General features: G+C 39.2%; 1 protein-coding gene and 1 non-coding gene across 3 annotated transcripts; both read left to right on the top strand.

The window, feature by feature from the left end:
- On the top strand, positions 1-22,925 carry LOC134643574 (gamma-aminobutyric acid receptor subunit rho-2-like). 2 transcript variants are annotated; one of them, XM_063496016.1, is made up of 10 exons: positions 2-347; positions 2,394-2,462; positions 3,356-3,462; positions 11,758-11,825; positions 16,052-16,275; positions 16,354-16,436; positions 17,537-17,677; positions 19,914-20,066; positions 20,241-20,449; positions 20,535-22,925. In XM_063496016.1, exons 1-10 carry the CDS (start codon positions 226-228, stop codon positions 20,847-20,849), a joined length of 1,491 nt encoding a protein of 496 aa, XP_063352086.1. In that variant the 5' UTR covers positions 2-225; the 3' UTR covers positions 20,850-22,925. The 2 variants fall into 2 exon arrangements, with proteins under 2 accessions (XP_063352087.1, XP_063352086.1); XM_063496017.1 differs by lacking the exon at positions 17,537-17,677 and having other exon boundaries at positions 1-347.
- A 3,874-nt stretch (positions 22,926-26,799) lies between these two features.
- On the top strand, positions 26,800-26,963 carry LOC134643912 (U1 spliceosomal RNA). Its single transcript, XR_010096422.1, has one exon. It is a non-coding gene; the product is annotated as a U1 spliceosomal RNA (small nuclear RNA).
- The last annotated feature ends 149 nt before the right edge of the window (positions 26,964-27,112 follow it).

Consider the following 27,112-nt stretch of genomic DNA (forward strand, 5'->3'; position numbering starts at 1 on the left):
CACGAAAAGCACCTCTGGAGTTTGATGACCAATCACAGCGCTTATCAGTCTTCACCATCAATCTCTCTCTGCGAAGCAACTGGCGCACTCCTTCACCACAGTCTCTTGACTCTCAAGCTCGATTGTCTTCCTGCTTTAGACAGAAACATGGTACGGCTCACGGAGGGTGCTGCACGTGGAAGGAAAACGTCGCTAATCGACTCTCAGCTGGACTTCTAACTCATCATGCCGCGTTACACCAGGGTCCTGCTTCTAGTTTTGTGTGTGAGTCTGATCGGGGAATGCCGGAAACACAGAAGCAGGAAAAAACGGTGGTCGGCACCGGCCGGGACTCATAAGCCAGCAAAGTAAGTTCTCTTTTTCGTTTTATTTTAAAGTAAAAACAAAAAACAACAACAACAACAAAAACCCCAAATGAAATGAAACAGCAATGTGACGTAAATCTTTTAGCACATCAAGATAATTCACTCGTGGTTCATCCATCATATTAAAACATTAGTGTGGCACTGAATAGCATATTTAAGTCTTTAGTCTTTCTTTCTATGAACACATAGAATCACAACATTCAAGTGCAAATTCCCCGTGGCTAAACACATTTTACCAATTTGCAGTCCAGTTCATTTTTGAGTGGTAACTAACTGTGTTTATGCAACCAAACCGTGCGTAAAAAGCAGCCATAGAACAGCAATCCGCTGTCCTCGAGCTTCGTGAAATCATCTACAGCAAAGAAAACCATCCTTGGAGATACAGCGTGTTATACAGATGTTATTTTAGTTATCAGGACTTCTGTGAAGGGAGCAGGAACGGGTCCGTGGGGGGCAAGAATTTTAGGAATTATCATTCTGCCTGTTATTTGGCTGCTATCGTTCGCTGATTGTCAGCTCTCTACCCTTTCCCAGGAGCACTCCATGACTCTATATCCTGGATTTAATCTCTTTGGCTAACAAGCTGTGCAAGTTACTGATGCTGATCCTGTAACGTCTGATTACAGACTCACGTTTCCTTTAGTTTCTTCTGTAGTAATTCAGTTTTCCTTTTCATTTTTGATCTGTTGCTGATTATTCCTGATTTCACATGTGTCATGGTTCCTGTTTTTTCCCCAGTTTTTGTGTGTTCTTGATTCAGTTCTGAGTTATGATGTTATGATTTCCTTCCAGCTTCTCATTTTTTAGTCTTCCCCTGTGTTTAGTATTATTCCCCATTGTTCATAGTTGACTTATTGATATTTCTTGTTTTTTAGTCTCAGCTAGTTCCCCCTCATGTCCAGTTTGTCTTAATCACGTCTGTGTTTTTTCCTTCCAAGCATCCCTCTTGTATATCAACATTCTCTCTGTCTGTTTACATGTCAAGTCTACGTTCTGTACTTCCTGTCTTAATTTACTACCAGTCCCTGGTCTTGTGTGCCTTGTGCTCAGCTTAGTTTCAGTCTTGCTTCTCAGATTTAGCTCACTTGTGTTTTCTTGTGTGTTCCAGCTCCGGTTAATTATGTCACATGTGTACTTAATCCCCCAGTTTCCCTCAGTTCCTGGTTGTGTCATAAACCGTCATGCTATGTGTCTCTCCTGTGTCCCTTTTGCCCATCCAGTAGTTTCTCAGGGTATTTTAATACTCGTTTTTTAATTTTATTTTTGCTGCGCCTCTAACTGGGCTCTTACAGTGTTTGTGGATCATAATTATTTGGACACTTGCTAACTGCTTTTCTTCCTTCATTTTATATGTAAATAGAGTTGGTTGCAACTCATAAGGGTCACTACAATAGCACATCCATTCAATCTTTTCCTATACACATATCTAGCATTGCTCCTCTCCATATGTCTAAAGCAATTCAGTGTCAGTCTTGACAAACATGCAGTGTATATACCAAAATCCGTTTCGTTCCTCTGTGCGACAGAGCTGCATTGTTGTTCATAAATTAATAAAACCTATCAATGAGGCACCCTGGTGTTCTGGGTGAGTGCCCTAAAATACTCACTGAAATGGAGTATTTTGCAGCAAAACGAAGCAGTGTACCTTTTATCTAGAGAGACAGAAAGAAAACTCAACTACTTTATTAAGAATGTGAGGCTATGGGTATTCTAGGAGTGTTTTGATCCATTCATACCACAAGTGACAGCAACTTAGTATAGTGTGTTATTTTGTCACCAAAATTCAGAAATGTGCATCCATCAACCTTTGCATTGCATTTATCTGTGTGACTTTAACTTGCAACAACTCACCTCCCACAAGATTTAAGAGTAAAACATCTTTATTAATTGAGATATTTATATGTATTAGATCTATTGTGTTATATTTTGTAACTTTGCAATATATTGTGTGATTTAATTTAGTTGACTTTTATTAATGCACATAGTTCCTAAAGATTTTTCATTTGAATGTAAATATATGTCTTATAGGGAACTTGCTGGAACACCTGACACTGTTGTTATTGGAAGGCCAGGCTCCGAGACCAGGATGGAGGACAGGTGTGTAACACATTTGTCTTTTATGCCCGGCATTCCAATGTTGCAATTAATTGTTCACATTTGTTTTTAACTGTGACCACGATCTTTCCATAATAATAATTATAATTATAAATGTATTCATCACACTCAATCACAATTACATTTGTAAATTTCAAGAAAAAATATTTGCAAATTAATTATGGGTCATAAAAGCAAAGTTTGAAAAGATATTAGCCAAGATTTATTTATTTTATTTATTTATTGTTTTTTGGATAGTGCAATGGTTGTTTGTTCCTAACAGAATTATCATTGTCACCATTAATAAAACAACAGCAGTCTTTCTAGTTTAAGGGTGACAACGTCTGCATTAGTAAACAGCACACTACCTTTAGAGTCTCATGTGGTACTACTTCTTGATTTCATCTTTCCTTTCTTTAACCTTTCTTTAGTCAGAGTTAGGAAAGCTGATGGTTTGGCCTAGTATAGACAAATTATCACATTAGGAAGTTGAGGTTTCTAGGCAACCAGGGTGACAGGTTCAGCTCACACATGTAGGCAGAGGTCATTTAATTTTAAATCATAAAGGTAATAAGTAATAATAAGCTGGTTACACAACTGAACTATTGACTTATTTTGTCACAGAGCAGTCTCCTTCTAATTTAGCCCAAATGTTGAGCTGTGGATCATCAGCCTGTTGGGTTCATAGAAAACCTGGTATGTGTTTTGCAATGAGTGAGGATTGTGGATGTTGTTCACCACTGCTAAATTGAAAGATCAATATGAAGGGATCATTTACTGACGAATATGAGGAGTAAGAATGATTTGAGTCATGGGCACCTGACAGTTTTTGCTTTTAACAAAGGTTCACTACTTCTTAGTTCCCCTTTTTTTCTCTGTCTGGTTTTTGTCATCAGTCCTCTATCAAAGAAAGTTGTGGATGGAACTAAAAGCCGGAAGGTAAAGACCAGCCACCTCCTGCGCATTGATGAACACGATTTCACCATGAGGCCCGCATTCGCAGGTAAGCTCCAATAGCTGCTAATTTCCATCATGATAAGAGTAATGTGTTCTTGATTTCTTTAAAGACGTGTTTTCTGAGAAATATAGGAAACCTACAGAGGCAACTGGATACGTCAGCTCAGCACTTCACTAACATAGTCTCCCAGTCTATTTCTCCAAATTTTGTTCAACCTAAAGTCAATGTTGATACCACTCTGACTCTTTCCTTCTTGACTGACCCTTATAACCCTTAGTTTAAAAAAGAAAAAAGAAAGAACATTCCATGATCAGTTGTGCTCTTTAACACGAGACTCCTGTGAGACTCTCGTGCAATCATTTAAATGAGGAAGAAGTCAGAGTGTGCACCAGCTGTTGCAGTTCCTTCTGGCTTTAAAAGTAGCTACTGGAGTGTAACTAATGAAAGAAGTGTTCAGTGTTTGAACTGCTTCTAAAATGTATATCAGAGTGTGACGGTACACAAGGTTTATCGTCAGCAGTGTGTAAGGAGAGCTAATAGGGTTTCTGTGCTTATAATTAAAGCACCTGCACTGCTCCCATTGAACTGTGGTGAGACACATTTAATAGATGAACAGTAGCAGACAGTTTGGTGAAATATTTGGAATATTTCATATTACATCAAACTGCAATGTATGTATGTAGCTCCACCTTCATGACTATCTAAAAACAGGGCAGATACACTTGTATGGATCGGTTCTATTTCTAGTATTGAGATGGTATGATTTTTATGTCACCAATGTCACTCTGAGGAACTCTGCAGTGGGATTTCTTTCTGGTTTTACTGTGTGTTACATTTTCATTGTCTGTGAACTGCCAAGGTTTGCATAAATGTCATCATTAGACACTGAGTATGAGGTTTAGAGTGGACATCTACGTGCATGACAATTTCTTTAGGAATGTGCGGCCCCATCAGCAGGGACTTTATGTTCCACAGGCAATGCAGTGCACTTAATATGCATGTGTTGCAGAGACTTCAAAGAAGTATAACAGGAATGATTATTCCTCCAGCTGTCTGTGTCTATGTTCGCAGCAGAGTAAAATCACTGCTTAATGCACAGGCCTAGTTGTCTAATCTAAGCACAGTCAACCAACAGTGGATTTACAGTTGTTAATCCACACAGAGTTCAGCATGGAATGGACAAAGTGTTTTCTCTCTCTATTCTGGTGAACGGACAAGATAATAATTCAAGCTCTCAAAACTAAGGCTGACTAGGAAAAATTACAGCTGTAATCTTAGATATCTGACTCTATAAAAAGCAGTTGATTAGTATTTAAAAATGAACTCATGCTTCAGAATCAATCACATTACGTATGTAGGGAGACACTCCATAAAATCCGCACTGCACCATTTGAATAGACAGAAACAAAGGAAAGATTGATGGAGGGGTTTGTTTTTTTGGTTTGGTTTGGTCAATTTAGCACACAAAAGAACTAGATAAATAGCAGCCTCACATGTGCTGAGGCACAGGATTAGCAGTGGGTCAATAATAGTGGGACACCCCCACTAGGGCTTAAATACCTGGGACTCTCCAGCAATTGCCCTTAAATCTGAAGAAGCTTTTTGGATACGAGGTGAAATGTCTTCAAGAAACTTAAAGAAGTCAGGTCGCTTTTCTTTCCAAGGTCCTTAGAGCTCCATAGGCCATACAGCAAAAGTATTTTTCCCTATGACATGAGCTGAAATCTACTGATGATAATGGAGAAATGGAAACGAAAGGCTCATCCCAAGAAACAAACTTGTAAAAGCATATGCATTACTGCTAATAATAAAATCTGTTTAATAATTTTGCTCCAGAATGAGCAAATGTTACCTACTAACTCCAATCTAACAGCAACAGCAACCGAAAACGTATATATGTTTATGTATTTTTAAAATTTTAAACAAAAGTTAAACTAACAGGAAATGCAAACCCTGGTTCCCTGGGTGAAAACCTATCACGCCACTGCCATCATGCCAACACTGTGGCACATTTTGTACATACTCTGTTTTGTGATCTCAAAGATGTATTTGTGACAAATATACCAAAAAATAAGAAATCAAACACATTTCCACAGCACGAATGTAGCATGATGAATGCATAGTTATAATGCACTTTTGATTTGTTGGCAAATCCACACATAGGACATTTCATGCAACTGTCTCATCAGTCTATAAATGTTTGGAAGAAGAACGGATACCTGCTTTACATTCTCAGTAATTTATTAAACATGAAAACTTGTATTCGTCCTCTGGATAGACCACTGCTGTTTCCTTGTCACTCTGTTTGGCTCAAAATGGACTTTGGCTGTAGCCAGAAATGAGGCAATCCTGCTCCAAAAGCACTGCTAGCTGAGGCTTTTTCTCTGCAGTCATCTAGTGTTATGTCAGCTGAAGGGGCGTGTCTTCAGGAGGAGTTATAGTGAGTCCGGAACGTGACATGTGACATATGATGTGAGTAAGAGAGGGGAGAACACTGACAGCTGGAGCTGGGCACGAGTTACTATCCCTTCTTCCAGGTAGCAGCTTTGCTGTGCAACCAGTTATGTAAGACTGACTCTCTCACTGCTGCAGAGATTAACAACACCACAGCAGCCAATGTGACTTTAATACAGAAACGACAGACTGCTGTGTGAATTTGTTTCTATCTGTTATGAGCCTGCTAGGATACTCTTCCATATCCCTCTAAATCCCAGACTGGCCTTAAATATAATCATCTCATCAGCTAAACAACACAGAGGAACAAACATGAGAATGCTGTGTTCTGCCTAACTCAACCTTTCATGTGAAATTACCATTTATTACTAATGGCTTTAACTCCAGCCTGTTATTTTAGGATTGTGTAAGGGAATGCACTGAAAGCAAGTCTGCAGATCATAAGAGTGACTGCATCACATCTGATGTCACATTTCTATTGAAATCAAAGAAGATCTTAGCACACTTAGTTTGTGTCATCAGAAACAAACAGTTAGACACTCACCCATTCATGAGACAATTTGCTATAGTTATGAAAGCCAAAAGTTCTTGTCTGTTATGGAATTTCAGCTGCTCAACACTTTGGGGCCCTCACTGGCTTCTTTTTTTTAAATTTCAAAATGTACCCAATAATTTCAGTGGGAACTGTAGGCAGGCATGCTATTTTGTTATGGGGCCATGGTTTGGATGTCCAGTTTGTCATCATCTTACTGATATAAGTATGGAAAAAAATGCCAGTGCGTAGTTCAGTTTTATTGTTGACTTTACAGATGTGCAAGTTACCAAATGTGCATTAGTGCACCATAGACCTTACCCCTCAGGATTCGGTGTCCATCGTTTTCAACATGTCTTCCTTTAGGTCAGACCAGAGTCTGGCCAAAAGGAAGACATTTCCAGGACAGTGTTCAACTTTGAGATCTTGTGTTTTCCTGCTGGAGTTTAAACTTGCATTTGTGGATGCAGTGACAAACTGTGTTCAATAGTTTATAGAAGAGTTTCTGAGTCAATATAGATCTATGTCTCTTCTTAAAGCTGTTGTCAAGGCTCCACTGTGTAGTGTTGAGAGTAGGGCCCAAATGCAGGATTCACAAAGCAAGATTTAAAATTCAAAAGGAGCTTTACAGCTGAGAACTTCAAAGTAAACATAACATAAGGCAGGAACAAATAATCTGACGAGAGGCACCTAACTGGAGGCACACAGCGAGAGACACAGCTTTAAGGAGGACATGACAAATAACAGAAGCAAACTGAGGCTTTAAATAAACAAGAGGTGATTATGTCAGAGTGCCAACACCTGGGGAAACACAGCTAAATTGAATCTGACTAATTAAACAAGGGGAAGCAAAACCAAATATAATGCACACAAGACGAGGGACTGTCAAAATAAAACTAACACTGCAACCAAGACTAAGACATACAAACTGGACACAGTTTAACAGGGAACATGGAGACAAGACAGAAAGATACAGGGACATTATGGGGGAACAAGAAAGGTAAATAAAAAAGGAGACAAGACTGACATGTCACGGGAGACAGTGACGACAAAACAAAAAGACGAAGCTGGGACAGACTGGACACGACAGATATATAACATAATAAAATAAGAAACCAAAATCTTAAAACAGAACTCAGATGCACTACAAAATATTATACTCAAAACTAAATATTACAAAATTTGACCATAAGTCATCTTTTAAATCCAAAAGAAAGAAGAATGAGTCTACAACAAAAACTTAAAACACCGGATCAGTGATCCTGGACTATGACAGCAGTGCTACCTGCTAGCTAATTATTTCAGCTTGACCTTTATGCACAGACTTTTCTCGATTCTCTAAATATTTGTACTATAGATGATGAAATCTAGTTTTTTTGCAGTTTGGCAATGAGAAATACTATTATTTACTGGTTAAACTTTTTGTATAGGCCTTGTTCAGTCTTTTGAATTATGATGAACTATTACTATTACTGTTAATTACTTACTTATTAAGGCCAAGGTGAACTTAATAAGTTTTTTTTTTAAGGTAGCATGTTTCCTGAGCTTGTAATCACTGTCTTAGCATCTTTGAAATATGTTAACAACAAATTGAAAATTTGTTTGCAGGATTTCAAATGTCAGTGACAATCTGGTTATTTTTTCATTTTATTATTTCAGTTGAATATAGAGTTAATTATTAGAAAATCATTTGTACCTCTTTTTATTTACAGTTTGCACAGGGTTCTAGCTTTTTGGATAATGTTTCAAAAGCAATGTGATTTTAATAGATGTCTTCACTATTATTAATTTGTAAATAGCTTTTTAGGTGTGCTTATTCCTCTGCGCACAGGCATGCGCCTGCACATTTTCTATCCTTGGGCAATAAAGACTAAAGACAACAATGAAAGTACTTTAGGTTCTGCTTATTCTCATTGTCTTATTTCCAGTGTTGTAATATACTATTTACAGAGGTGGGAAGTAATGAAGTATTTGAACTGTACTGTAATTTTAGAAGTATCTGTAATTTCTACTCCTTACACTTTCAAAACAGACTTGTTACCTTTGGTTTAATGTGTTATTTTAACTTTAAACATCACAGTGATTTGAGCCTAAACAGTAACACAGGAGACAGTCCTGTTCATATATTAATCACCAAGGGTGAAAGGGATGTGCCATAGTCAGAGGTTAAAGTGGGCAAGTGTTTATTTATTCATTTATTATCATTGTTATTATTATTATTTTATTTTATTTTTTGGCACAATACCAGAACAACTGCATGTTTCCATAAACTGCAGTTGCAGTACCAGCTAGTCCTATAGAAGAAGAGTGAACATAAAGGGAGTAATATTTTTTTAAGTGGCAGGTAATTTCAAATTGGTCTGTACATATGACATTGCATTTTTTCATGTTGAGAAGGTAGACTATGCTATTGAAAGGTTGCATGAAAATACTTTGCAGGTTACTGCACAATACACAGGTTAGTTTGCTGTACGGTGACAGATTCAAAGTAAAGAATAGTGTGTCGGACTGGTGCACAGCAGTTGTGGTGCTCATGGTCAGTTAGGTACATAAAGGCTAGCAGTGATTAAGTTGAAGTTAAACTGATGATGTTGAGATTCATTCAGTAAATTCAGAATCAGAATAGTTTGATAATTCCTAAGGAAATTATGTGGGTTACTGTTGCTCCAAGATAACAACAGTAACAGACTGAACTAATGAAATAATACAATATATTACAGTAGGAAATATAAGAAATAGCTCTAATATATATACAAATAGCTCAATTATAAATATCCAGAATATTACAGAGATTAAATATATGACAGACATTTACTCTAAACTGTAAAACTTTGTTATTTGTTATTTTACTGTAGAGCATATGCAAAAGAGTGTGTAACTATTGCACTGTGTACTGTGCATTAGATGGAGGAGTTGTACATAGATATTCACATGCAGGAATGACTTCCTGTGATGTTGAGTGGTGCATTATGGGTAATCTAAGTCTCCCACTGAACATGCTCCTGTGACTGGCCAGCACATCATGGAGTGGGTCGGAGGTATTGTCCAACATTGTCCTTGTCTTGGACAACATCTGCGTCGCCGAGTCCAGCTCCGTCCCCACAACATTACTGGCCTTGTCGTCAGTTTATTGAGTCTGTTGGCATCTGCAACCCTCAACCTGCTGCTCCAGCATGCAACAGCATAGAGGATGGCAGCGGCCACAACAGACTGATAGAAAATCCTGAGCACTGTCCAAAAGATGTTCAAAGTCCTCAGAGACGACTCTGGCTCTTCCTGTAGAGTGTAGTGGTGTTTTTAACCCAGTCCAGTTCATTATCTATGTGTACTCTGAGGTATTTATAGTCCTCCACAATGTCTACATCGATCCCCTGGATTAAAACAGGGGTCACAGGTTTCCTGGTCCTCCTAAAGTCCACAGTCAAGTCTTTGGTCATTGTCACATTGAGCTGCAGATGATTCTGCTCGTGCCATCTTCAGAAAACTTCTGAAGATGGCAGGTCTCTGTGCAGTGGCTGAAGTCTGTGGTGTAGTGGGTGAAGAGGAAGGGGGAGAGGATGGTCCCTTGTGGTGCCCTTGTGTTGCTGATAACCTTGTCAGAAACACAATGTTGAAGATGCACACATTGTGGTTTTCCTGTTAGATAATAAACAATCCAGGACACAAGAGACACATCTACCTACATCGCTGTCAGCTTATCACCCAGAAGGGTTAGTCTGATGGCATTGAATGCACTGGAAAAGTCGAAAAACATGACCTTCACAGTGCTCGCTGGCTGGTCCAGATGGGTGTAGACACGACTGAGTAGGTAGATGATGGTGTCCTCAGCTCCTCTGAACTGAAGGGGATCCTGATGTGGTCTGACTATAGGTCGCTGGTCAAGGATGAGTCTTTCCAAGGTCTTCATGACGTGGGAAGTCAGTGCCACAGGCCTGTAATCCTGGGGCCACTGGAACGTGGCGTCTTTGGTACAGGGACGAGGCATGACATCTTCCACAGCACTGGGACCCTCTGCAGACTCATACTCAACATGAACAGTTTATGAAAGACTCCACAAAGCCTCATTTGCCTCTGAACCTGGTCGTTAGTGAAAGTGATAGGTGGGGGAGGGGTGTCAGGACTTTTACAGGAGGCAGCGGTGCAGTGTTGAGAGGGAGGGAGAGACAGTGGTGTGGCTGTGAATTGCACGCTGACTACAGGTAAGTCAGTAGGGGGCTGAGCATTCACTGCAGTGTTGAATCTGTTGAAAAGCACATTCAACTCGTTGGCTCTGTCCTCACCACCCCCAGCTCCCCTGCTGTTGGATGGCTTGAATCCAGTGATTGTCTTTGTAACAAACCCACAGCAGACCCGGGTGTACCTTCATGCTTTGCAGCATCGTTTATTTGCTGGTTGCTGTATACACACAGTTGGCTGCAGCTCTCTCTCGCTGCCAGCCACACACACTGACAACAACAACAATACTGCAGGGCCCAGTACCACCAGTCAGCGGGGCGTGATTGCGGATGCCGAGCAGGTGCGTCCGCCTTCCCTGCATGACACCGCAGGCCATGCCCCACCACAGTCTTCATGCCACTCCACACCTCTCTCATGCTGTTCTGCTGTTCTGTTATTCAACCTTACCAGCTGTAGAGTGTATAATATAAAGCATAAACAGTGTACTGTCCGTGTAGAGGATGGAAATCAGCCAGGACACCTCATGAAACATCTGCTCATATCTTGTTCAGTTCAGTTGTGTAAATCCTCAAAGAGCACTGAACATCCCTGTCCCTTTCACAGCTGGGGTTCCGTTCTGCCAAGACAGGCCATCAGAGTCTAACCACTAAATACATCTGTCTAACTTCTGTTCATCAATAAATCAATTCATTCTTTTAATTACATGTCCTTATTGAACTGATTTTAACAAATCTGCTTTAACCTCTTCCCTGCTCATTTTCCTGTTTATAGGCAAAATCACCCACTACATCGCAGGCAACAGAAAACAGAGCTATGTTTTTATTTTGTTCCACTTAACCGATTCAAGCTGAGGACCTGTATTAGAATTAAAATTTTAGTCTGAAATAAAGTTGGTATTCTTATATACTAATGTTATTTTATCATGACATTAATATAGCACAGGATTCAGTTAGTTTTGCATAAAAATAGGTGGTAAAAATGTTCTTCAAGGAGCTACTTTACTTTCTTACTCTGAGTACATTTCAGAGCCGATAGTTTTTCATACTTGAGTAAAGAAGTTGAATTAGTACTTCAACTTTTTACTGGAGTATTTTTAACACTAGTATCTGCACTTCTACTTAAGTACAGAATTTATGTACTTTTGGCACCACTTCAGATTTGTTTGTTTATATCTGAAGGTCCAGCTGTCCCTGTTGGGGTGGACGTTCAGGTGGAGAGTTTGGACAGCATATCAGAGGTAGACATGGTAAGTATTTTAAATGCATTAAATGTAAATTTGCATTAAACAAAATGTAGCTTAACAAGTATTTGGATAAAGTACCTATAAGGCTGAATGTTTAATTGACACTGAAGTTTAAGAGACATGTAAAATTGACTGTGTTATCGGACATGTGACCCCATTCATTTAGAATACTGGAATAGTGATTATGGAAACTGTTAGTTCTTGTAGTGCACCCAGCATCTCGTCACCTAAATTTGTGGCACAAACACAAAACGGTGCCACTGACTTGGACATCAAAATTTCCAGAGCTGGTAGGAGACTGCTGTAGTAATGTCCAGATGTCTGGAGCTATATAAATAAGTGGTTTCATTACTGCAATGAAGGAAGTGTGAAACACAACAGGTTATGGCAATAATCCCAACAGTCCACTTGGTACCTCAATTAGACACACAGCATAAGTATCATGTGCAGAATTTTCAACCATGCCATAATCTTGCTAAGTAGTTCTTAGTGCCTAAAAATGAAACTAATCACACAACATAACACAAATTTCCCAGGACACAAACCAAACTGTCCCATCTCACCAACTTAACGTGTTACAATGTGGACTTTAAACAGAGGGTCATTATCTGTGAGCACCCAAGATTAACATGACTTGTGTGTCAAGCCTTGGAATTGGGGTAGATTTTATCTGCCAGTGCTTAATAAATATAGCATTGTCCAAGTCCAATTTATGAGAGACCATGGCTAAAATATGCTAAGTGTAGGGTAGAACAGGGCTGGCATTTTTACTCTTACATAAACTGCTGATCAGTAAAACAGCCTTCAATAACTACTCCTTCATTAGGCTTAAGGTGCTGGTTCAAAATGGGTATGCTTTAAATTTTTGTAATTAATTGTAATAAAAATTAATTAGGTGACACTAACACTTTGTGACAACCAACCTCACTTTGGGGTTGGTTGTCCCCAGAGTTATCAATGAGATATCAGTAAAAATTGTGATTTAATAAAAAATGAGAAACTTTTTTTTTCTGATATCATCTGAGAGCCCAGCTTTGGCACACACATTGACACATCAAAGCCATTCTTCCTTAGGCCAGCTACTGATATAAGGCTCAACACAAACCAAGCAGAAGCACTCCTGATCATCAGAGAACTGCTCTCTTCCTGGTCTTGCTCTGCTTTACTTCAATAGGGGCTCCACTTGTGGAGGGCTGGGAAGAATTTGTGGGCAAATTTCTGTTCTGTTCAGTGGAGGTGGGAGGAGCCAGGCACTGCTGTAACCCAGATAAGGTTGGAAGACAAACTTTGGGCAAACTCAAATTCCTGAAGATATCTCTATTTATTGGGTAGATGCCACTTACCCTGAACGATACTGGATGTTGGTAGTGGTTGCAGCTATTGGGAAGGAAATGGCCACAATCCTCAGAATAACATTTGGCAGCATCCAGGCATCACGGGCAGAGTTGGCATACTCTTTAAAAGATCCATATTTTGACCCGTCCATGGGATTGAGTTCTGCATTCTGCTTTGTTCCACAAGTTATTCAATTCAAATCTGTATTTCAACATGATCTGCTCCTGGTTGTCAAAGAACATGCCAGCATTCTCCCTGTTGAAACTTGTAGTGCGTGCCAAGCTTGTGGTCTGTGGTGATCAAATGGCAAGAGTAGGGCAGTGTTTGAGGAAGCAACTAAACCAGTCTGCATTGGCGTGACTGGTTTTACTCCAGGGCTTTGAGATTGTGACTTTCTGTGCCACTGCAATGTTGTATACACACTTATGGACTTTTTGTTGGTGCAAAGTCAGATTAAATATCAGAGGTCTTAATGATGGAGCTTTCCAGTAGTTTTTCTTGATTAGTGCGGACAAACTGACAATTGTTTATGTGCCAACTTGCACATATGAAATGGTTTAATTCACTTCTCCTCGGCAGATGTTTTTTGGTAGTAACAGGTCAGTGTTCTGTAGTTCAATTCAATATTATTTATATAGCACCAAACTGATCCTAACCATGGCTTTACCTTATTATTAAGTGTCTAATACTTCCAAAGCTCTTAATAACAAAAACCGAAAACACACACAACAACACATGAAATTACTCTGAATACCTCCTCAACTCAGTCTATTTGTGTTTTACAAAATGATCACTGTAAAATGGACAGCTCGTAATGGTTAAACATGTGATATCAACAAAGTTTCACAGTGCCTTCTAGTGTTTAGCTGTAATAAACAACGTGACAACCAGCCCAAGTCTGCCCTACACACTGAAAACAGTCTGAAGTACACAAGGCAAAAACTGTTTGTCAGGATTAATTTCAGCTGTATCTTTGGAGGTGTGTGAGTTTAAACTGCTGTGCAGAAAGTATTGTTGGTATCTGCAAAGAGAACATGGACAACTGTGTGTAAGAAATGGAAACTGGATTTTTTTTTAAAACTGACCATATTGCACAAGCATTTCTGCAAATTAGTTACTCACTGCTAATTGTGCCAGTTTTCAATGCTAAAAAGGCACGTCTTAATTTTTGAGCTTGATATTGCAGCAGTTACTGCTGTGTGGAAGAGGCATTGCAAAGGTTTAAGAGTGCATGCTTAGAAGAGTTAGACATTTCTCCAATTTATTTGGAATGTCAGATGAAGATGTTATAAAAGCAAATGGATTACCAAACTACCTGATTTTAAATTTTCTCATTTAACTTAGAGATGACCTCCAACCAAAACAATACCAGCAGCAGTAAAACTTGTCCTGGTGGTAAATTTCATAGTTTGTGACCTTATGCTAAATAATGCGGCTCTTGGCATGTCATTTTGAACTAAAACTGACCGCGCTTGTGTGTCACTTCACAATTTTAACAAACGGAGTCATTTTAGTCTCTGGGTCAAGTTACTGCCCCAAGTGGAGTTTAAGCATCTCAGAGTCTTATTCATGGGTCAGGGAAGAAGGAAGTGGGAGATTAACAGATGGATTGGGACTATGGCTACTGTGATGCAGATGCTGCATTGGTCCGTTGTGATAAAGAGCATAATAACAAAGATTTACCAGTCAGTCTGCACTCTGATCCCTCAGCTGTGATCATACCTGGGTACTACCTGGGTGAGGTGTTTTGGGCATGTCCTACTAGAATAAGGGCACGGGACAGACCCAGGACATGCTGAAGGAATTCAATTTCTCAGCTAGCCTGGGAATGCCTCTGTGTTCCCCCAGATGAGTGGGAGGAGGTGACTGGGGAGAGGGAGGTCTGGGTGTCCTTGCAACCCAGCCTGGATGAGTGGAAGAAAATGAATGGATGGATGTAGTCACTGTCTGTCATGTTTCATGTATATCACTGAACCCACTGTTAGACAACATAATATACTGTATATTTCTGGCCAGAGTTTACTTTTCATTGCTTAATGCAAGCCATTCAGTATGCTTTAATGACAGCCATAAAGACAGAAAACATGCTCTGTAATACTCCAGCGGTTGCTGTCTAACACTCACTGTTATTAGGTAGCATTAGACACTAAATTATACCAGACTGTAGCAACAAAAACCCTCAGCACAGTATTGAGTGACATGAGAAAATGTGCTATTTTGTTTCTGTTAAATCCAATTTTTAATAAATAAAAGACAGAAAATTCAATTTATTCTTACAAAGCAGTTTAGCTTTTGACAGAGATATAAAAAAAAAACCATGAAGCAAAATTTTACATGACCCAGTATACCAGTATATGGGTTATTAAAACCATGAACTGGAAATATGCAAGAACACATACTTTAGATCTTTAAAGGTGGAATCATCTCTGATTAGTAGACATAAGTTATTAATCATGTGAAAGTCTCAGACATGCCACTAAACTGGTCTTATGCAACATCAAAGGTACTTGTTCACTTGGTGCCAAGAGTACATGTTGCTACAGTCATTAGTCATTATAAATCTGTTGTTATATAATTGTAATACTATGAGAACAGGACAAAAGATTATCTGTGGTGTGGAGGGGGCATGCACGGGCGTAACCATTCCTGCCTGCAGAGCAACGTAGAGGACGAAGGAGGAAAAAAAGAGGGTATTCTAGGACCAAATGAAGCCTGCGGACTGTACTTGGTTAACATATGTTCAGCATTTTGGCTTACTGTACATTTATCTGTAAACAACTTCAATAATCCAGCAGCCACTGGCTGCAGTGATGTAATCCCAGAAAAAATTCAATAAATTAGGGATAGCAAGACCTTTTCATCCCGATGCTGTCTTCTTTCTCCCATTATCTCAGGACTTCACCATGACTCTGTACCTGAGGCACTACTGGAAAGATGAAAGGCTGGCATTCCCAAGTGCTACAAACAAAAGCATGACCTTTGATGGTCGCCTGGTGAAGAAAATATGGGTACCTGATGTGTTCTTTGTCCATTCCAAGAGGTCCTTCATCCACGACACCACTACTGACAACATCATGTTAAGGGTCTTCCCAGATGGTCATGTTCTGTACAGTCTGAGGTGAAGACAGGAAACAAATGCCTTGCAAGAAAGAGCCACCTGTCTAGAGTTACTAAGGTTTATATTCTGCTTCCACAGAGTAACAGTTACTGCAGCTTGCAACATGGATTTTAGTCGTTTCCCTCTGGACTCACAGACATGTACACTGGAGCTGGAGAGTTGTAAGTATTCTTAGACCATGAGACTCCTTCTTGTGCTGCTATGCAGTGGGGGAAATAAGAATTTTATCCCCTGCTAAATTTCTAAGTTCACTCACAAAGAAATTAACAGTTTGAGAATGTCAACCAACTCCATGATGTTAATTTGCTTCTTCTTTAGACACTCCTTTGTTGCCTTGTGGTGTGGTTTAGGTGACTGTCATGCTAGAAGGACGGTGTCATCCAAGATTTGCGTTGTCAATGCGGTGAAGTCGTCATCTACCTTAGCAGAAAAAAAGTCACACAACATGATGTTTCCACATCTGTGTTTAACTGTGGGAAGACTTTGGGTCATTCTCAGCATTTCTCTTTGCAAAGACGGCTGATACCAAAGAACTCGATTTTGGTTTTATCTGACCACAGCGCTTTCTCCCAGGCCTTCTCTGAATCTTTTAGATGTTCATGGCCAAATTAAGGTGGGTCTACACAGATGCCTTCTTGAGCGGGGAGACCTTTTAGGTGCTGTAAAATTTCAGTCCATTGCAGTGTAGTGTGTTATACTAATGGTATTCTCGCTGACTGTGATCCCAACTGCCTTCAGATCATTAACAGACTCCTCCCGTGTAGTTTTAGGCCAATCCACCACCTTTCTCATAATCGTCTTCACCCCATAAAGTAAAATCTTGCATTGAGCTCCACTCTTCCATTTTCGAATAATTGCATCAACAAGTGTCACCTTCTCACCAAGTTTCTTGCTGATGGTCTTGTAGCCCTCTATAACATCATGCAGATCTACAGCCTTGTTCTTCATATCCTTTGACAGCTCTTTGGTCTTGCCAGCTTTTTGGTTGATATTCTGTCTTTCTTCATTAAAAAGACAACCATAAAAATTAGAGACTGTTTATTTTTGTGTAAATGAGCAAACCTACAACAAAGAGGGGCTTTGGTTACTAAATTGTGAATTGATTATTACTATTAGTATTAGTTTAGTTCTTATTTGAAACTCAGCCATCAGCAGAATACAAGCTTTTATTGAATTTATGAATTTGCTCTATTTGCTTATCCAAGTCCAGCTATGTTCATTCAGATGACTGCTGTTTCCATTCCTACTTTCTGTCCTGCAGATGCTTACACAGATGAGGACCTGATGCTTTATTGGAAAAGTGGCGATGAGTCCCTGAGCACAGATGACAGGATTTCTCTGTCTCAGTTCCTGATTCAGAAGTTTCACACTACCTCCAGGCTGGCTTTCTACAGCAGCACAGGTTGAGAAGGAAAACAAACCCAGATTTCACTTATACATACATATTTTGTGTAAGACTAGATTGGTCACTCTTACAACTGCTCCACAAAAACCAAAGATTTAGGGGAAATAATCTTAAGTCGTTGTATATTGTTGAGGGGCCATATATGAAAATCCTGTTTTAGCATCAACATTATGATTATCTGGGAGAGATTCTAGAGTTAATTTCATGTTTAATCAGTAAACTAAGCCAAACTAAGTTGGGAGAGGTTTACATATTTCCTCTGATGTCTGCTGATGGCTCAGCCAGATCCAGCTATTACAGTCAGAAGTCATCCTGCTGACTGAGCTGAACCTCAGTGGGGCAAGTTAAAAAAAAAATCCCAAAGCATGTTCATAGAGTGGAGGAGAAAAAACGCTTTGATTCCCTGCTAAATCTGTCAGTTTGAAGACTTACAAAGAAATAAAAAATCTCTTATTTTTATGGTAGTTTCATTTAATGAAGAGCCAGAATATCAACGAAAAGGTAAATAAACAGTGCAACACAATGCAAACATAACAAAGTTATAAATTAATCCAGATGTCTCTGAGTAAAATATATAGGTAAGTAATAAGTAGATCCCCTATAACCCAGCCAGATTTCTGGTTCCTACAGGTAGGCTGTGTGCCCATGTGGTAAACAGATTAGAGTTCTGCAGTGGCTATCCATCAGTACATTAGTACAAGTGCATTTGCCTTGTCAAACCTAAAAATAGAAATTTATATGTTAAAACTTACCAAAGTAGAGCAATTTTCATCTCAGACAGTTCTGTCAAAAAGTCCTAGTCTATCAATTAATATGTACATCTGGCCCTTACATTACTGCCATCTTGTGGCCACAGTCAGATATTGCAGCTGGAAGCTGTGCATATTTCATCTCGTAGCAAAGTGTGTCTCTGTCTCTTAGGGCATGTCCATCTCCCAGTAACAATGACTGGAGCTGGGTAGGCTGAGAGGCCAGCAGCTTTATTCTGGTGGTTTGCACATGTGCATTGTGGATAAATCTCTGGTCTTTGAGTGTAAACTGATGAGAGAGGAGCACGTGAGGCAAGCTGCTGTTGGCTCAGCTTTTAGTTCAATTAAGTTTTATTTCTATAGTCCAAAATATCAACAACAGTTGCCTCAAGGAACTTAAGACTTTTGCTGCTCTTAGATCAATTTCAATGTGTTATGGAAACTCAGCTAGCATTAGCAAGTAAATGAGATTCAGTGATTTAGCAGCAGAACAGATAAGTTTGCAGTTGCTAACCACCTTCATTCAATTCAATTCAGTTCAATTCAATTTCATTTATACAGCACCAAATCACAATAACAGTCGCCTCAAGGTGCTTTGCATTGTAAGGTAGACCCTTCAATAATACATATAAAGAAAAACCCAACAATCATATGACCCCCTATGAGCAAGCACTTTGGTGACAGTGGGAATGAAAAGCTCCCTTTTAACAGGAAGAAACCTCCGGCAAAACCAGGCTCAGGGAGGGGCGGGGCCATCTGCTGAGACTAGTTCTGGAGAGGGAAGGAAGACAGGAAAAAAGACATGCTGTGGAAGAGAGCCAGAGACTAATAACAAGCATGATTCAATGCAGAGAGGTCTATTAACACATAGTAAGTGAGAAAGGTGACTGAAGAAGAAATACTCAGTGCATCATGGGAATCCCCCAGCAGCCTACACCTATTGCAGCATAACTAAGGGAGGATTCAGGGTCACCTGATCCAGCCCTAACTATATGCTTTAGTAAAAAGGAAAGTTTGAAGCCTAATCTTAAAAGTAGAGATAGTGTCTGTCTCCTGAATCCAAACTGGAAGCTGGTTCCATAGAAGAGGAGCCTGAAAACTGAAGGCTCTGCCTCCCATTCTACTTCTAAATAACCACCTTGCCTAACATGTATGATGTAGAGAAGATGGACTATGATAAAGTTGCTAATAATCATCTCTGCTTGCCTTTCTGTAAACGCCACCACACAACACTGCAATCAATCAATTAATTACAGAAACTCCTCTTTTCAACTTGTTATGTTTATAAAGCACATGTGAAGAAGCAATTTCTTCCATTCCAACCTAAGGAAAGACCAAATAGCTTTCAAGAGCTATAAAATTGTTAATTCATTGTTAAAACCTCATGTTCTGTCATTTTACCTTGTTTTTTTCTGTTTTACCTCTAACACATAAAGCAAAAAGTATATTGTGTTTTACTTATTCCTCACTTATTCTATCTCCAGGTTGGTACAACCGTCTGTACATCAACTTCACGCTGCGGCGTCACATCTTCTTTTTTCTACTGCAGACCTACTTCCCTGCTACTCTAATGGTGATGCTGTCCTGGGTGTCCTTCTGGATTGACCGCAGGGCTGTCCCTGCCAGAGTCTCATTAGGTAAGAGGATCTGCATCATTGTAACTCTTGCCTGCTAAAACTGAATATGTTTCCTAAGGACATCAGATGTGAAAATGTGAAAATGTAAATCAGTCAGCTCTTTTTGGCCATTAAAATGACTTTCTGTCGTAGTTCATTGACTGCTGCGCTAACAAGACCTTGTATGCTCTTCAGGTATAACTACGGTGCTCACCATGTCCACCATCATTACTGGAGTGAATGCTTCCATGCCCAGGGTCTCCTACATCAAAGCTGTGGACATTTACCTCTGGGTCAGTTTTGTCTTCGTCTTCCTGTCTGTGCTAGAATACGCTGCCGTAAACTACCTGACAACTTTGAGGGATGGGAAAGACCGCAAACTCAGAGAAAAGGTTAAGGAACAGGTACAGGCACCTTTTTCAAAACTCACACATCTCAAACAGTGATCAAACCTTTTTAATTATGATTCCTTTTGTCTATTTCACCTAGTCCCAGACACTCCCTTGCACATGTGGCATGCCCCATACCAAGACCATGATGCTAGATGGGACTTACAGTGAGGAAGATGCCAACAGTCTGGCGGGATACACAAGAGCCTCAATGGTTGCCGAGGACATATCAGATAAACAGGAACAGATGGTAGTGCATCTGTCTTTGGACAATGAGTCCACTGGCACCAAGAAGAAGGGCATCCGTGGCTTCCGGATCATTCAGAACACCCACGCCATTGACACATACTCTCGTATGATTTTCCCAGGCGCATATATCCTCTTCAACCTGATCTACTGGTGTGTGTACTGTTGAGAATTTTAGCTCAAATTGTAGTAGTGAAAGAAAATTACTGTGAAACCGTTCTGTTGGACGTAAGCCTGAGGTTTACCTGTTCAAGTTTGCAAGGATGACCTATCAAGGACATCTGGGTGTGAATACTACATCTACCCATTTCATTGTTGGACTGGACATTCGATATAGCTTATTTTTTAATTTTTATTAATTAATCCTTTATTTATCCAGGTAAAAATCTCACTGAGATTCAAAACTCATTTCCAAGAAAGACCTGGCATCATGGCAGCAAAAGACCTTCTGTTCTTGCCTCACAAGCTAATATGTATCCAAGTCACGCTGAGAGAAAACTCATGGGGCTGGTTGCACATTCACTCTAATACAGCGGTCCCCAACCCCCGAGCCACGGACCGGTTCCGTGAGCCGTTTGGTACCGGGCCGCAAGAGTTGAGGCTCGGGTGTGAAAATTATGGTTTTCAGGGATTTTATCGGTTTTTATTGTTATTTTTTATCATTAACTCGGTTTCCCTGGGTCTTTTCCCGTGTGTTATGAATAAATCTTTTTTTTTGGTACCGGTACTGGTTTTATTTTGTTGTATTTATCCGCAACACCTTAAAGGCCGGTCCGTGAAAATATTGTCAGACATAAACTGGTCCGTGGCACAAAAAAGGCCGGGGACCGCTGCTCTAATAAACAGGTTAATCTTGAGCCTAAAAAGTTTGCTACAGCACCCCAAGGGTAACAGCGGTGATACTTTTGGCTCTTTCACAAAGATGTCAGTTTGCTGGATACATTCTTGTTTGCATCTTGTTCTGTGTTTTGCTTTCAGCAGAAAGTTTCATCTACAATCTCTCACCACTGAATTTTGTCCTTGTTGGTCTTTCAGTAATATACAGTTTCAGCTTAATAAATAGAATTTAGCTCAGTTTACAAGTTTACAAATAATCTAAGTGGTTTATTCCACCTCAAATGTTCATTTGGACTTTTTAAAACAGATCGTTTTCACAGTAGATATTTTGGCTTGTCATAGATCAAGTACAGGTGTAACACATACTATGAAAAACAATTTTCATTCCATTTAGGTGAGCAAATTTCAGACCTCTGCCATTCATGCTGGCTCACATATAAACCTTTACTCAACTACCTGATGGAACTGCACCATCTGCAGTTAAGGTTCTTTCACTTGTGATTATCGGATATGTCAGATTGTCTGACATGAGTGAAGTTTGATGGACTGATATTCTATTCAGTTTTATTTTGTTCATTCAGTCTAACATGTGTATCTTAGTTGTTTTCTATTAGTAGCAACGGCCTATCCCTTTGTTTCCAAGTCAACATGATAACTGGGGTAACTCTTGCTAAGAACTCTTGCAATATACTTTGTGGTTAATAATATGGTTGTTTTCTGTTTCTATTAAATTTAATTCTATTGTATTTATATAATCCCAAATTACAAAAATAGTTGCCCCAAGGCATGTTATGTTGTAGGGTATAGACCCTGCAAAAATCTGTTTTCTATTTTTTTCAATTTGTCAAGGTTTTTCACATTATTTTTCACAGATTGATCTGTAAAACATATAAATACATTTTCTGCAATGGTTTAGTATTACTGACTAGTGAATCAGTGAGCAGCTAGGTCCCAATATTTAAATATCATTTGTGGACAGAAACAGGCATTCATTTTCTTGTGATTTGTTGGAGTTGCTCTTCATTTAGATGGAAGTTTAACCTGCAGATTTTGCACAACAAAAGTACTTTTGGACAGTTAAATCTAGCCTGTCTCTATGCAACCAGCCCCTGTCCAGGCTTCCTGGAATAACACACTTCAACCTGAACCTCTCAATCGTCATGACTAAAAAGATTAAGAGAATATAATTTGGCTGCTATTGCCTCTGTAGTCATTGGATTTGACTGAGTCATGTATCTGAATTTGTCCAAAGCAGTTGGATACTGAAGCACTAAGTGAACTTAATGCCACCCTTCCTTTAACAGCACACTGACTTCAGCGATAGCGGTAGCTGGCCTATGTTCCCCATCGACTACTGTTGACATTTCTATAGTAAAACAATCCATTAAATGACAAGATGTTGCAACTGTGTCGGATTTAAAGTACAATTCATTACCGTTGCTGAACAAAGTATTTTGATTATCTATTTATAGGATTTTTAAATTCATCACGTTTTATTTGTTTAATGTTTTATTTATTTGCACCAGTATTGGATCCATGTGGCATTGCAGGCAAGTTGCAGGAAACAGGGCTTACACACAAACTGGTTGGTGAATGCTGCAAGACATGGAATATAATATCTTCCTAGATGTATTTTTCTTAGAAAGAACTTTAAAACATAGAAAGCTTTACCAGTGATGTAATCAACTTGAACCGCCTTAAGTGAACATTGTTTTCATATACATATTTTGACAAGATAGATTTTTTGTTTTTAATTAATTTCAGAGCAATGATTGACATTAATCATGTAGGTAACTAGAAGTTAACAGTAGACTGATTATGCTACAATGTGTGTGAATTCATCCATCACAACACTACTGTATTTTAAGCAGATAGTTCCTACAAAGATACAGTGAGTAAATTATTGAACATTTCACCAATTTTTTAAGTAAATATATGTCTAAGGTGCTACTGACATGAAATTCTCACCAGATGCCTGTAACAACCCATCCAATCCTTACATGCAAAGAAATCCAATAATATGTGTCAATAAATTATGTATAATCATGAGAAATGACACATGGGAAAAGTATTGAACACATGAACAATGGGAGGTGCAAGAAAGCCATGTAAAGTGATGACACCAGCTGAAATCTATCAGTTATTAGAAAGCAATCCTGCCACCTATTGCAAATTAATATCAGCGGGTTCAGTCCCAACTGAAGGCCTTATAAAAAGGTGTCTTATTACCAAGGAGTCGCGCAATAAACATCTCATGACGGGTAAAACGATCTTGAGATCTTTGCAACCTTATTGTTGCATTGGTTACAAAAGAATTTCTAAACTACTGAAGGTTCCCAGGAGCGCTGTTGGGGCCATAATCCCGAAATGGAAAGAATATAATTTCACCATAAAGCAGCCACTACCAGGTGTTCCCTTCAAGATTTCAGACAGAGGAGTAAAAGAAATTATCAGACGAGTTGTCCAAGGTTCAAGGACCATTTGTGGAGAGCAGCAGAAAGATTCAAAGAAACGATAAGCAATGGACTTAACCGCCACAGTCTTTATCCACGCACTCCTTTGCTGAAGAAAAAGCATGTTGAAGTGTGTTTAAAATTTGCTGAACAAGCTTTAGACAAGTCTGTGAAATACTGGGGAAATATAGTCTGGACAAATGAGACCAAAATTGAACTTTTTGGATGCCATAATACACACCATGTTTTGAGATCAACAGGCAATGCATATACCCCCCAGTTTGGAGGTGGGAACATCACGGCGTGGGGATGTTTTTTATCATACGGCATTGGCATGCTTCACATAACTGAAGGAAGAATGAACGGCAGTTGGATATCTCAGGAAGTCAATGATCCCAAACACACAGTCAAGGAAACTCAGCTGGTTTCAGAAAAAGAAAATAAAGCTGCTACAATGGTCCAGTCAATCACCTGACCTGAATCCAACTGAAAACCTATGGAGAGAACTAAAGCTCAGAGTTCACAGAAAGGGCCCACAGAACCTTCAGGATTTGAAAACTGTTTGTGTGAAAGAAACTCACCTGAGCAGTACATGCAACTCTTCACCTCCTGTTTCTCCATACAGGAGGCGCCTTGAAGCTGTCATTACCACCAGCAGCTTTTATAAATACATTTCAGTAACCATGTTCAATACTTTTTCCCTGTGTCATTTTATATTTTACACATAATTTATGGCATCTGTGGTTTGATTTCTTTAGCTCAATTCAATTCAATTTTATTTATATAGCGCCAAATCACAACAACAGTCGCCTCAAGGCGCTTTATATTGTAAGGTAGGCCCTACAAAAATAGGGTCTACCTTATTTTTGTTCACCTTGTGTGGATTGGAATGTGTTATTACCAGCATCTGGTGAAAATTTCATGTCAATAGCGCTTTCAGAAATATATTTACTTAGTAAACTGATGACTTGTTCAATAGTTATTTTACGTGCTGTATACATTTCTGACAGATATACAGTTTGACAGTTTAAGGAGTTCTTTTATTTATTTACATAATTGGTTTAGCTTAGCATAAAGCAAAGGTACGTAAAATAGCAAGCCTAGTTCAAGTTGGTGTTTGTACATTTTTATTCTGGTACTCCACTAGGGTACTTTTGCATGATTCACACATTAAGAAAAATCCTCATTTATAGTGGGGTAAAAAAAAATGTAAGTTTGCTCATTTACAACAGGCTCTAAAATTTATGGTAGTTTAATTTTATCAGCTGATGTGCACGTCATTGAGTAAAATAAGTATTTGATTTTCAAGCAAAACATGACTCATTAATTGGTGGAAAAACCCTTGTTGGCAAGTACAGTGTTAAGATGTTGCTTGTAGTTGGTGACTAGGTTTGCACATATCTCAGGATTTTGGCCACTCCCCTTTACAGAAACTCTCTAAACAAGGGTGGCTGTGGCACAAGAGGTACTAGTTGCAAGCAATGTGGTTCGATCCCTTGTTACTCCAGTCTATATGCCAAAGTACCCTTGGGTAAGATACTGAACCCAGAGTCATCCAATGCAGTTAAGAGTGAGAGGGATCATGGTAGTTGCGTCATACAATTTTCTTTCTTCAAAGATGGTGGGTTGAGTTGAAGCCAAAGAAAATTCGATTTTGGTTTTATTCTGACCACAGCACATTCTCCCAAGCCTTCTCTAAATCCTTTAAATGGTGTCTTACAAACTTAAGATGGGCCTACACGTCTGCATTTTTGAGCAGGGGCACCTTGTGAGCACTGCAAAATTTCAATCCATTATAGCATAGTGTGTTACCAGTTGTGTTCTTGGTAACTGTGGTTCCAACTGCCTTCAGATAATCAACAAGCTTCTCCTGTGTAGTTTGGGGCTGATCCACCACTGTAGAGGCTGAGCCTACGCTTGAAGCCACTGAGGTGTTTGTTGGCTGGGGTGACGCGATGCCACTGTTATGAATGAAACTTATCACAGTCCAATAACTCCAGCCGTACTTATCTTGTTTGTTTAGAATCTGTATTCCACTTCCATCAGTTGCATTTGTTGTCAACAGTTCTCTTTATCCAACACCATTTATCATAAACTGTTTGCTCATTCTGAACAACAACACACCTGCCGCTAATTACATGTGTCTACCTTAAACACATTCCCATCAACACACCATATCGTAAAACACAAAAGGTAACCCCTAGTGGCATGCATAATGTACCAACACAAAAAATGGCTCCTACAACCACTTTCTCATGATCACCCTCAACCCACGAGCCAAGACTTTGCATAGAGAACAAGAATGAGTGCAGTTGACGGTCATTTTATATTTTTCTATTCCTCAATAATGGCATCAACAGTTGTCACCTTCTCACCAAACTTCTTGTTGATGGTCTTGTAGCCTGTTCTAGCATTTTGCAAGTCTATAGTCCTGTTCATGGTGCCCTTTGACAGCTCTTTGGTGGAGTGGTTAGAATGGAAATTGAAGGAACCTGATTTTGCAGACAGGTGTACTTTATACATAGTTGACATCAGGAATATCTTTAATTGATTGATTGGTTGTAATTTGTGGAATTTTGGTTGATATTCTCTCTCCATTAAAATAAAACTTCCATAAAAATTAGAGACTGTTTATTTGTTTGTAAGTGAGTGAACCTATAAATACAGCAGATAATGAAATCATTATTTCCCCCACTGTATATTATGTCGGAGAATTGTATGTACACTGTTTATAACACATTTCAGTTTCTGTTCCTTGAAACCTGAAAATGTGAGCCAGAAATAGTAAGGTAAACATATACTTTTATATATATTTATTTATATATATTTATACTTACCTGGCAGGGGAGATACCATGATCACAAAGGTGGTTCACCCAGGGCGAGGCTCAGCCATTGCAATGCGGTTGTGCTGACCCCTGTGAATTCCCCAAATGCGGGAATGTCAACTGCATAATTTGTGGTAGTGGAGGACTGCGTTCGCGCTCTCCCCTCACTTTTTTTAAACAAATTTCCCACGCATGGGACTAATAAAGGTTGTCTTATCTTGTATACTTATATTGTTACCTCAGAACTTGAAACATTGGTCATACTTAATTTGAATCTATCTAGGATAGGGAGATACATCTAGGTCCCCTTTGATT

This window comes from Pelmatolapia mariae, linkage group LG15 (assembly GCF_036321145.2).
Source record: "Pelmatolapia mariae isolate MD_Pm_ZW linkage group LG15, Pm_UMD_F_2, whole genome shotgun sequence".
In the NCBI taxonomy this organism is placed as follows: Eukaryota; Metazoa; Chordata; class Actinopteri; order Cichliformes; family Cichlidae; genus Pelmatolapia; species Pelmatolapia mariae.